Here is a 10580-nt window from a genome sequence, read left to right on the forward strand (position 1 = left end):
TCTACGAGGAAGTCAGTCTTAAAGGGGCCGCGCGGAGTTACAGGGGTACGGAGGGAACTTCGCACCTATAGGGGATGTCGGGGGAGGGAGGTTCGGGGTGGGGGGCATAGGAGGTAACGAGCCCTCTGGGAGGTTCTGGATACTGTGAGGGTTGTATGGGGGCACTCGAAGGGGTTTGGAGCGTGCTGGGTGCCCTGGGAGGAGTCTATGGTGGGGGTTTGGGTGCTCTGGGGGGCTATATAGGGGGTACTTGGTGATCTTGAGGACCGCTGAGCACCCATGGGTGCGTGGGGTGCGCTGAGGGATACATAGGGTGTGAGTATTCACAGGGGTATGGGAGGTTGTGGGTGCCCTTGAGGGTACACGGTGGGGATACTGGATTTTATGGGGGGTACTGTGTGCCCTTGTGGTGTTGGGCACTCCCGGGGGGGGCACAAGGGCACTTCTGGGCCGGGGGGGAGGGGGGGGTGCATGGGGGTACTGGGTGGCCTCAGAGGTACAGAGGGTGCTGGGCCCCACAGGAGGGGGGGTGCTGAGTACCCTATGTGTTGCCTGGGGCTCCTGAGCACTCGTAGAGGAATGGGGAGTTCCTGGGAACCCACAGAAGCATAGGGGGTGCTGGATGCCCTGGGAGAGTGCCATGGGGATGTGAGGTGTCCACAGAGCTATGGGGGTCACTGGGTGCCATGGGGATTGTGTGGGGTGTACCCAGAGGCTGGAGGGGGGGGGGGGGAGAAAGGTGGTGATTCTGTGCCACCCAAAAAGAAGATGCCCCCAATCAGAGCACTCATAGGAAGCAGCGCCCTGATGTCTGCCATCACTCCCCAGCCCCACTCCAAGAACCAGAGCGATGGCGAAGCCTGCTCATGCCTGGAGCCGTCCTAAACCGCAGGAGGAAGAGGAGGAGGACCCGGTGGATGCCATGGTGTCGCGGACGGGCTGCGCAGCGCAGCACTGGGCGCTTCAGGAATGCATGGCGGAGAAGCGAGACTGGAGGCACTGCCAGGCTCAGGTCCAGGCCTTCCGGCAGTGCATGACCCGGCAGCAGCGCCCGCACCCCGAGGAGCTGCACCCCAACCCATCCCACCACTCCCCCCATGGGGACTGAGACCCCCAGGACTGAACACCTCCACCCCATGGGGAGACCATACCGGGCACCCCGACACCTCTATCAGTCCCCCAGAGATGCAGGCTGTGCATTGAGACACTTGTCCTATTATTTTTTTGAAAGCGTGTTGTTATCTTGGTTAAATCATCTTAATTTCAAGACAAGACATTAAATCTGATGGTGTTTGTCCTCCCAGCTGAAGAACTCGTGTCATTCTGCATAGCACAGAGGGGACTGCTGCACATCGGTACCATGCAACGCAGGTTTAATCAATGTGGCAGCAGCCCAAACCATCCCAAATTGGGGCATTCACACCAGGATTTCCACTCTGCCCTTCTCAGAGCTTTTAGCTTCTGGAGGAGGAGCTGCTCCCTTCTGGGAAGACCCAGGAAGATTTAAGGTGGGGGAAGAAGGGAGGTGGGGTGCAGCCCCACTTAACCTCATCGCAAATAAGCTGTAAAAATGGTCTTGAATCCTCTCTTGTTGATTTGGAAGGGAAACTTGAGATTTCTGTAGGTATTCTATATACCCCAGGTACAGCAGAGGGAGGTGGCTCATTTCCTGATGAAATGCATCCAAACGAAGAAATCCATCTTTTCCTAATCTCTTCTTGGCATCCAGAATTGGGCTGCAATTTAATTAGAGCGTATCTACCAAAGGATGGCATGATCAGGTCTCAGCCTGAATAAGAGTGGCTTTAGAATCCCAGAATGGTTTGGGTTGGAAGGACCTCAAAAATATCACCCAGTTCCAGCCTTAGGCACTCAGAAATCTGAGGAGGAGCACAGAGTTGGGTGCTGTGATCTCTTATACCCCCTGTCCATATGGATACCCACAGGCAGCAGCTCCCTTCGTGTTTTGCAGGAGCAGCCAAACTCAGAGCCCCCTCAGCTCCACATCTCAGCACTGCTATGCCCAGAGCCAGGGCTGGGGGAGGAAGGAGACAGGCAGTCTGGTGCTAGGTGCTAGCAGGGATGATCAGCATTCCTGTGCTGGCACAGAGCTGTCAGGCTGTAGCTGTGCGAGCAGCTTTTGTGTCTGCTTCCTGAACTGCAGCCAGCTTGCCATGCTTTCAGGTTCTACCTGCCCTTCCCAGCCCAGTGCACCAGTCTGGAAAGCTCCCCAAGCTGCTCTGTGCTTCGTGCTTTCAAGGCATAGTGATTTTTCCCTTTCCCAATGGCCTGGCTTGAGGGATCCAGGGAGAAACGTGTCCATGGTGTGAAAGACAAATCCAAAATCAGAGTAATTTTGCATACACTGCCTGACAGATGGCTCCAACCTTCCTCCCTCTGCTGAGGTTTTTATTTCCTGTTAAGCAACAATTGTTCAGTTGCTCAGGAGTGCTCATGCTCAACTTCCCACAGCTCTGATCTATGCTGCTGTATGAGAACACGATGTTCCAGCCTTCAGCTGCAGAAAAGAGCATGACAGTCCCTACCACTGCAGTAGGACCTGGGAGAATTTGGGTTGCAATGACAGAGGAGTGTTTGGGACAGCCTATGTTTGTCCTGGGAGGAGAGGGACTCCTCATTGCAGCACAATCTCTGCTGGCTGTCACCTTGCTCAGACTGACAGAACCAGTTGTAGATTCTGAGATCCTGCATTTCCAAGCCTCCTCAAATTCTAAGCCTCCAATTCTAGATCTGAGCAGAGTTTTGTCTAAGGGAGCAATACAGGCGATCATTATTAACTTAGAAGTTTCTGCATTCACAAACCAAAAGCAAACCATGCCAAAAAAGAAGAACTGGGAAAAGTGAAACCAGATTTCACTGTGGACCCTTTTCATTCACAGTGCAAACAAGAGAGATACAGACATATGTATTTGTCTTCATTAAGATGAGATGCTTCACAACAATGGAAATTTCTCCTCGTCAGTACAGAGCTCATAAAGTCAACTTTGTGGAGGTTTGAGCAGCTGAGGAAGATCAGCCTCACACTCCCAGGGATGGCTCTGAAATGGGCAGAGTGTTGTCCATCACCTCAGCTCACCTGGGCCAGCAGCTCTTCTAGTTCTGGTCGGGCCTTCAATCGGCTCTTGAAGTCAGTTTCTGTGTGCTGCAGAGAGGAAAAGAAACAGCAAATCAAAAATGGCCTTCAGTACTTTTCAAATCAAGAGAAAGACAAACCCTCTGCCAAAGAGCATCAGTGAAAAGTGAAAAAAGACTTAAATGTCAACTGAACCAAGGAAGTGGGACTCCTTGGTGGCCCCTCTTCAGCCCCGGAGGCTCCTCCTCACTGCCACAGTTCTGAGGGAGCTACCAGCTGCAGTCTGGAGATGGGTACTTATGATACAAAAATGGCACAGGAAACAGAAAACTGGGGGCAAGCCATAGAACGTGTGTTAAATGCAGCCATCAAACTGAAGACTTCAAGTGAGAAGTTACGTTTTGGAAGAGTGAGCATTGTCACTGTGCTCAAGAAGTTGGACAGCTCCAGCTCTGCCAATCACCACTGCAACTACATCCTTACGGAGACCTGCCACTTCCTCTGGAACTTTGTAAGGGCACCCCAAAGCTTTAATCCCTCTCTGTGTAGACAGACTTACAAAGCCCTCTTGGGTCTTTCCCCTGGGCTCCCTGCATCAGACTGCAATGACTTTGCAAAAGGCACAGTGTCGTAGTTCTCCCTGCAGAGACTGAGCTATCAGCCAAAATTAAAAGAGAGAGGTAGTCCTAAAACAGAGACTGTGACCAAAGCAAAGGAGATTACTGGACTCAAGGGACCTCCTCCTATATTCCTCCTGTTTTTGCAAAGTTCAAAATGTTCTACAAAGGCCATGTAAGAAAATGGTTTGTACATTTGGATTTAGTGTATTGCCTTCCCCTTCCATCTGTAAAATCTTTCAGTCCCTGAATAAAAGAGTTTTCCTAGAACTGTTTTGCCTGACCATATAGCAACAGTAGTTTAAGGATCTCTTTATGCCTGGTGCAGTAAGAGTTCTGGTAAGGAACTATAATTCTGTCTTGTAGTCCTCAGTGCTGAGAAAACTTAGTGGTTCCTGCAGAAAACAAGCAGAACCCTTCCCAGAGCAAACTCCTCCAGAACAGGGCACAGTATTTGGTTTTGAAGTCCCAGCTTCGTTACAAACTCCATGAAATTCCCGGTGAGTATTCCCTTCTGAGTCACAGAGAATCCACACGAGCAAAGGATAGCAATAGCCATCACCTACAGACCTGTGGGCCTGGCTGGAAATATACCCTCCATGGCACTGATTACAGAAGGATAAGTGGGAAATAAAACTCCCATCGAGTATTAAAAGGAATGGTGTTTGATAGACCAAGTGAGGGCCTGGTTCTGGGAGATCCTGGGTATTCATAGCTCTAGAGCAGACACTGGCAGCCTCAGGACCAGGTCCCTGTGCTTTTCAAAGCAAATTCACATCACGCATCATACCTGCCTTCTAAATGCAAGGATGTGGGTAAAATTAAGCATACCTCTTTCATTAACAGATGGACCCCTTCAGGCTGATTACTCTGAATAATTTCCAAGAGTATCGGAGCAAACGTTGAGCTCAATCTGCTGATCTGAAAGAAGAAAGAAAGCACTGCAGGAGCAGAACAACAAATGCAAAAAGGACTCATTTTGCTAATGGCACAGAGAGAGAATCCATTTCTCTATGAGCCCAGGGCACTCAACCCTCTCATTAGAGAAGCACTCGGCTTTGTGTGCACACCTCATGTACAGCACAGCCCAAAGCTCTTGTTTTGGCTTTCTTTCATTTAGGTGAGACTCTACACAAAAGCTGTCATGAAAAACCTGCAAGCCCCAGTGTTAAACCCACACCAACTCTCCCTAGAAAAAAAAAAGGCTGTGTCAAGGTTTAGAATAATTCAGCAGGGGCTAAGCATTCAGCACAGGAACATGCTATGTAAATAAACGTGTGCAGCAGAGAAGAATCACTTAGGAGAAACACCTACTTAACTAGCAGCATGATTTTGAAGCTGTCAGTACTGAGAGCATTTCTACATTTCTCTGAGTGTTCAATCATTTGTCCTCAAACATGAGATCTCTACCCTTTGTACTCTGCAGAAAACAGATAATGCATCACCTGTCTGAAATAGAGAAGCCAGGAACCCCTTCCCTATCTTCTACTTTGTGAGTAACCTTCAGCAAGAAATCTAATTAGACTTTCTTCATGCTTTGAGTTAGGCACAAATTATGCCTTTCATTTCCTCAAGGGACTTAACTCTTATTGTTACAGGTTTTGGGATCTGAGGTTCTGCACAAGAGCTGCAGCACTATCAGCAAACAGCAGCTCCTACCTGGACAACCCTCTGGTGGGTAGTGAGGACTGCATCCAGCTGCATTTTGGAGCCTCTCTCTTCCAAGAACAGCACTTCATTGGTTTTGGTGGGCATGGCATAGCTGCAGGGAGCACAGGTCAGTGCTTAGCACGAGGAGGAGAGATTGGCACTACTTTACAGGAACAAATCAACTTCCAGAAGCAGAGAATGTGGAAGAAGATTAACTTTTCATGAGGAATTAATTATGCAAACAATGTATCTTGCAAATCAAGCACTGGCAGAAGCCGGGTGCCTTACTGGAAAGAGATAAGGGAGAAGCTTGCAGCACTGCAGGCAGCAAAAACCTCTTTCAGCTACCAACACAGAGTCATGTGCCAGCTCAAAAAGAGAACTTAAGTTCTATATAGTTGAAGGAGAGCTTTAAAGCAGAAGTTCTATCACAATCCTCAGACTCATTCAAACCAGCAGCACTTAGGCCTGCATTCCCAGACTCAACACCCACAGCCTGTAGGATTTATTTTGTTTGAAGAAATAAAAAGTAACAGCTATTTTTCCTTCAGTCATAGCCCAAACAATTCCATTTCAGCCTTACACAAAGAAAGCATCCCAAACTGTAGACAAACAAGCTAAAAGAGGACACCAAGAGAACAACTTCCAGATGATGGAAGATTGGGATTTTAAGTGAGCATCTGTCAGACATTATATCATGCCTTTTACTGCAAGCTATCATCAGCAGCAAGCCTCACAAATCCTAATGCAACGTGATTGCAATGAATGACAAACACACAGAGCTGTGCTCTTCATACCTTTCATTCACTCTAATGGACAACTGGTTGCAGAGTTTATGCACATACTGAGCAAAATGCTCCACAAGACACATATCATAGGAAGTCATCTGGATGTTAATATCTCCGTACTCATATTCAGTCCCAACATTTATCTCTTTCATCTGTACTCTATTCCTTTTTCTCTTTGGAACCTGTATTTAAAAAAAGAAAGAAAAGAAGGCAATTTTTTTTCCCAGTGCAGCTGGAAATACAAGACATTAACTGTTGCTTAACACAGGAGTTAGTTTGTCAAAGGTTTGCTGAACCACGTCGAGCACATCACAGCCCATCTGTGCTCATCTTCCCTGCCTATGAAACTGGGGTGACATTATCTCAGCAGATGTTCTGAAGTTGAGCAGCTCAGTTCTTGGATGGCAGCACTACAGAAGTCACTCAGAAAATGCATGCATACCGTGATTAATTCCTTCCTGAAGAAACCAATGAGTAGAAATCAACCTGCTTTCAATGCAGCCCCTGCCTTCGAGGCAGCTGTCTGGATGAGTTATTGTTTCTTCATTTTGCAAAAGTTGTCTTCTCTCCAAATTCCACAGAATGTGAAAAGTTTAAATGCAAACACAACCTGCTCACAGCATTCAGCAATCACTTGCAGTTGCTTTGTCAAATTCATCATTAGGAAGAGATCCCTCCCTCCCAAACAACTGAAATTAAACAAGAATGTACTAGAGAAAAATATATATATTTATGCAGCGTTGTACTTCATGTGACATAACATTCTCCACTGAGAGAAGCAGCAGTAAACCATCACCTGTTCACTTTTTAATATGGTTCATCAGCCACAGAATTCATAACAGCGACGTTGGAGTCAGACTGTACATGGGTCAGTCGAAAGCAAGCACAGTAAGGAAGTTTTTGTGCCTACCTCCTTTGGGAGCAGATGTTTATACTTCCCAATGCCATGTGTAGGATTGGATCTGTAGTGTCTGTGGTAATTCACAAGTGCATCACCTGAAAAGGAAAGCAGAGAAACCATGTTTTCAGCTGAATGGCACACATCCTTTCTTTTAACAGCTACAGGTGCTTTGAGAGCCCAGAATCTGTGCTGAGGACATGCCCAAGGGCAGGCCAAGCTTCAGCAGGTCTCTACCCCACTGAGCCACCTGCATATCCCATCCTGCCTGCTACGATACCCAGCTGGTTAGAGGTGAGCAACAGGAAGGGAAGAAGAGATTAAAGGTGACTCATTTCCCAGGTAAATTCTCAACCAAACAAAAAAAGAGACCAGTGGAAGGTGAGGATATTAGTGAAATGTTACATCTGTCTCCTCTCTCACATGACAGCAGTGATGCTATGTTGATAGATCAGAGCCTCACTTCATTTTAAATTCAGCCCTGTTCAAATATGCATGTGCTAGGAAGCCAAATCAAAATGGTATTGAATTTATTTATACTTCTTTCTCCAGAGTAAAATGAAACCCTCAATAGCTTTCACTTTAATAAATGAAGCTCAGAACAACAAAGAGAAACTGAATACCAACGATCGAAGCCACACAGAAGCTTCCGTATCAAAATTAAATTCTACTTTTTAAATTGCTACAGAGGACTCCACCAGCTCAGTAAATGTTAAAGTGGAACCTCACACTGACACAGGTAAGTAATAAAGCCAACAGGCCTTGTCCACAGCATAACACCACAAACAGAAATATCTGCTCAGCCAGGGGGAAACAGGAGAAGAGACCAGAGAGACAAGATCAGGAAAAAAAGGTACAGGGAGAACAGCATGGACTCTGGTTATTTAACCAGCCCTGATGTGACCAACAGACATTCAAAAGGAAATGGGAATGCCCAAATGTGAAATACTTAGGGTAGGTAAAATTTTGGCTTGCATGCAGTCAGTGAGAAGCCTTACCTGCAGCACACAGACGACTTTCTCTGGGTGTTGCTGCACTGTAAGAGAGATGATTATTGTTATAACTCCAATTTCAAGGAGCTGTGGAAACGTCACACGTGGCCAAACTGCTTGATCAAAGGCTCACATCCTCATGCCCCTCAGCCACAGATGAGACTCCACTACTGAGGAGACTTTCTCCTCACCCCTCAGCCTTCCAGCTCCCAGACATCAGCAAATCTTCCCTCCTCAAAGACTTTCCTCAGCAAGAATTGCTTTTTAAAAGCCATATGTTTTCTGACACAGCCTGTAGAAGCGACCAAGTGTTCTTAACACCCTATACTGAGCTGTACTTAACAGTTGATTTCTATGACTCACCGGCTGAGAGCAAACAGCTGCTTTAGCAATGCTCCCTTTTTGAAGCACAGCACCTGTAACACAGCACCACAATTGCAAGGTGAACATGCAGTGAGCACTGGTGATTCCCAGAATACACCCATTGAAACCACACCTGAGAGCCTCTGACTGTACCCCAAACTCTCCCAATCTGTTCACAGCCTCTCCATACCGATACACTCCAGGAAACTGACACAACTCAGAGGAAAGTGACAAAAGGACCATGATGACTGCAGTCACCTTCTCCTGCACCCCCTCACTCTGCTGAACAAGTTGGGGTGGGAGGTTCTCCTCTCCATGGGTACAGATCACACTCATCCTCCACACCATCCTACTGCCTCTGAGCTACAACAGCTATGTGGACATCCCTTGAGCTCATTCTGATTCCACATAGAGCAGCAACAACACCATTCATCCACCAACCAGGTGGAGAGAAACAGCGAGCACTGCTTTGCCATCGCTACTACCTTGGTGAGCTGCACCATGAGGAGGGGGCTAATTACACATCTCCCCATCTCATAACCGGAGAAACAAAGGGTGGGGAGGACCTGGTGGGTCCGTGGAAGTGGTGATGGGATGGGGCCTGTTGTGGCCATGGTGTCAATGGACGATTCCTGGGTGCCCAAAGTGGGGTGTAGGTCTCTGCCCCATTGAGGGGCTGCAGGGGAGGCCACTGGGGGTACTAGAGCCAGATCTAACTCCATGCCTATCAGAACTGGGTCACAATTGCCCTACACCTTGCAGCACCAGGGCCGGATGGGACCGTCCCCATCGCAGCACCAGGGCCGGATGGGACCGTCCCCATCGCAGCACCAGGGCCGGATGGGACCGCCCCCATCCCAGCACCACAACTGAGCGGGACCGCCCCCATCTCAGTACCGGCCCAGACCCGCCCCTCTCCTTCACAGTACGGTATACCAGGCCTGGGCCTCTCTCCCCCGTTCTCCTCCTACCGGACCCGTGTCCCCCTCACCCACCCCTCTCCCTCCTCCCCCGGTCCCGCGGGTACCGCCGCGCTCATGTCCGCGCTCAGGGCCGCGTCCGTCGCTCAAAGCGTTCCCCCGGCGGTGCTCCCCCGGCACCGCTCCGCCGCGCCCCGCAGCCCCCGCTCCGCGTTCCGCCCCCTCCTCCCAACACAACCCGCTCCCCTCGGTGAAAGCAATGGGGTATAACCCCCGCGCTGGGAGAGGGGGGGGTGGAGGGATGGGGGAGACACAGGGGGCGCTGCGTGGGGGGGAAACAAAGCGGTATCGCAGCCGGAGGGTGAGAAAGGATGAGTCCACAAAGCTGCTGAGCTGTCAGCTTCACCTCTGTGCTGGGGGGAGATCATGGATTGCATGGTAGAATGACAGCATGGCTGGGTTGGAAGGGACCTTAATTCCCTTCCCTCTGCCGTGGGCTGGGTGCCCCCCCATCCATGGTTTTGTCACCTCCAGGGATGGGAAACCACAGCTCTGGGCAGCAGTGCTGAAGCCTCACCACCTCTTGCATAAAGAATTTCCTGCTCACAGCTAACCTAAATTTCCTCTCTTTTAGTTTAAAGCCATTCCCCCTTGTCCTTTCACTATCAGACTGTGTGAACAGTCCCCCTCTCTCCTATTTATCAGCTCTCTTTAGGCACTGGAGGGTCACAGTGAGGTCTCCCTGCAGCCTTCTCCAGGCAGAACATCCCCATCTCCCTCAGCCTGCCTCCATAGAGAAGTGCTTCATCCTCCGAGCATCCCCATGCCCTGCTCTGGACCCACACCCACAGCCCTCCTGTGCTGGGAGCCCCAGGACTGGATGCAGTGCTCTAGGCAAGGCCTCAGGAGGGCAGACAGAGGGTGACAGTCCCCTCCCTGCCCTCTGTTCCCCTCTGCTGGCGCAGCCCAGGGGACTGCTGGCCTTCCAGGCTGTAAGCACTGGCTCTTGTCCCACTTTTCTCTAAGGAAGTCCTCTAAAGAAGATAGACATGGATCATGAGATCCTCCTGGGACAGTGCTAAGGCACGTGGGGGAGAGGGAGATGATGGGGACACCCAGCATAGCAGGTCCTGCCTGACCAGCCCACGGCCTCCTGTGTTGCCATCACTGTCACGGCACAAGGGAAGAGCCGCTGCTGTTGTCTCTCTGGACTTCAGTGTGGCTTTTGACTCAGAGCCACACAGCATCCTTCTCTCCA

General features: G+C 49.6%; 2 protein-coding genes across 2 annotated transcripts; one reads left to right on the forward strand and one right to left on the reverse strand.

Moving 5' to 3' along the window:
- Positions 1-749: 749 nt before the first annotated feature.
- On the forward strand, positions 750-1165 carry LOC136054447 (cytochrome c oxidase assembly factor 4 homolog, mitochondrial). Its single transcript, XM_065745715.1, has one exon. The coding sequence runs from the start codon at positions 851-853 to the stop codon at positions 1106-1108; it is 258 nt and encodes an 85-aa protein (XP_065601787.1). The 5' UTR covers positions 750-850; the 3' UTR covers positions 1109-1165.
- Positions 1166-2759: 1594 nt separating this feature from the next.
- Positions 2760-9480, reverse strand: MRPL48 (mitochondrial ribosomal protein L48). The gene is made up of 8 exons (XM_065745793.1): positions 9430-9480; positions 8403-8455; positions 8046-8083; positions 7060-7145; positions 6159-6331; positions 5371-5473; positions 4543-4632; positions 2760-3163 (listed from the first exon to the last, which is right to left on the reverse strand). Exons 1-8 carry the CDS (start codon positions 9439-9441, stop codon positions 3089-3091), a joined length of 630 nt encoding a protein of 209 aa, XP_065601865.1. The 5' UTR covers positions 9442-9480; the 3' UTR covers positions 2760-3088.
- Positions 9481-10580: the final 1100 nt, after the last annotated feature.

The sequence above is a fragment of the Cyrtonyx montezumae genome, unplaced genomic scaffold (assembly GCF_038088225.1).
Source record: "Cyrtonyx montezumae isolate F1298 unplaced genomic scaffold, pur_monq_1.0 scaffold_37, whole genome shotgun sequence".
NCBI classification, from domain to species: Eukaryota; Metazoa; Chordata; class Aves; order Galliformes; family Odontophoridae; genus Cyrtonyx; species Cyrtonyx montezumae.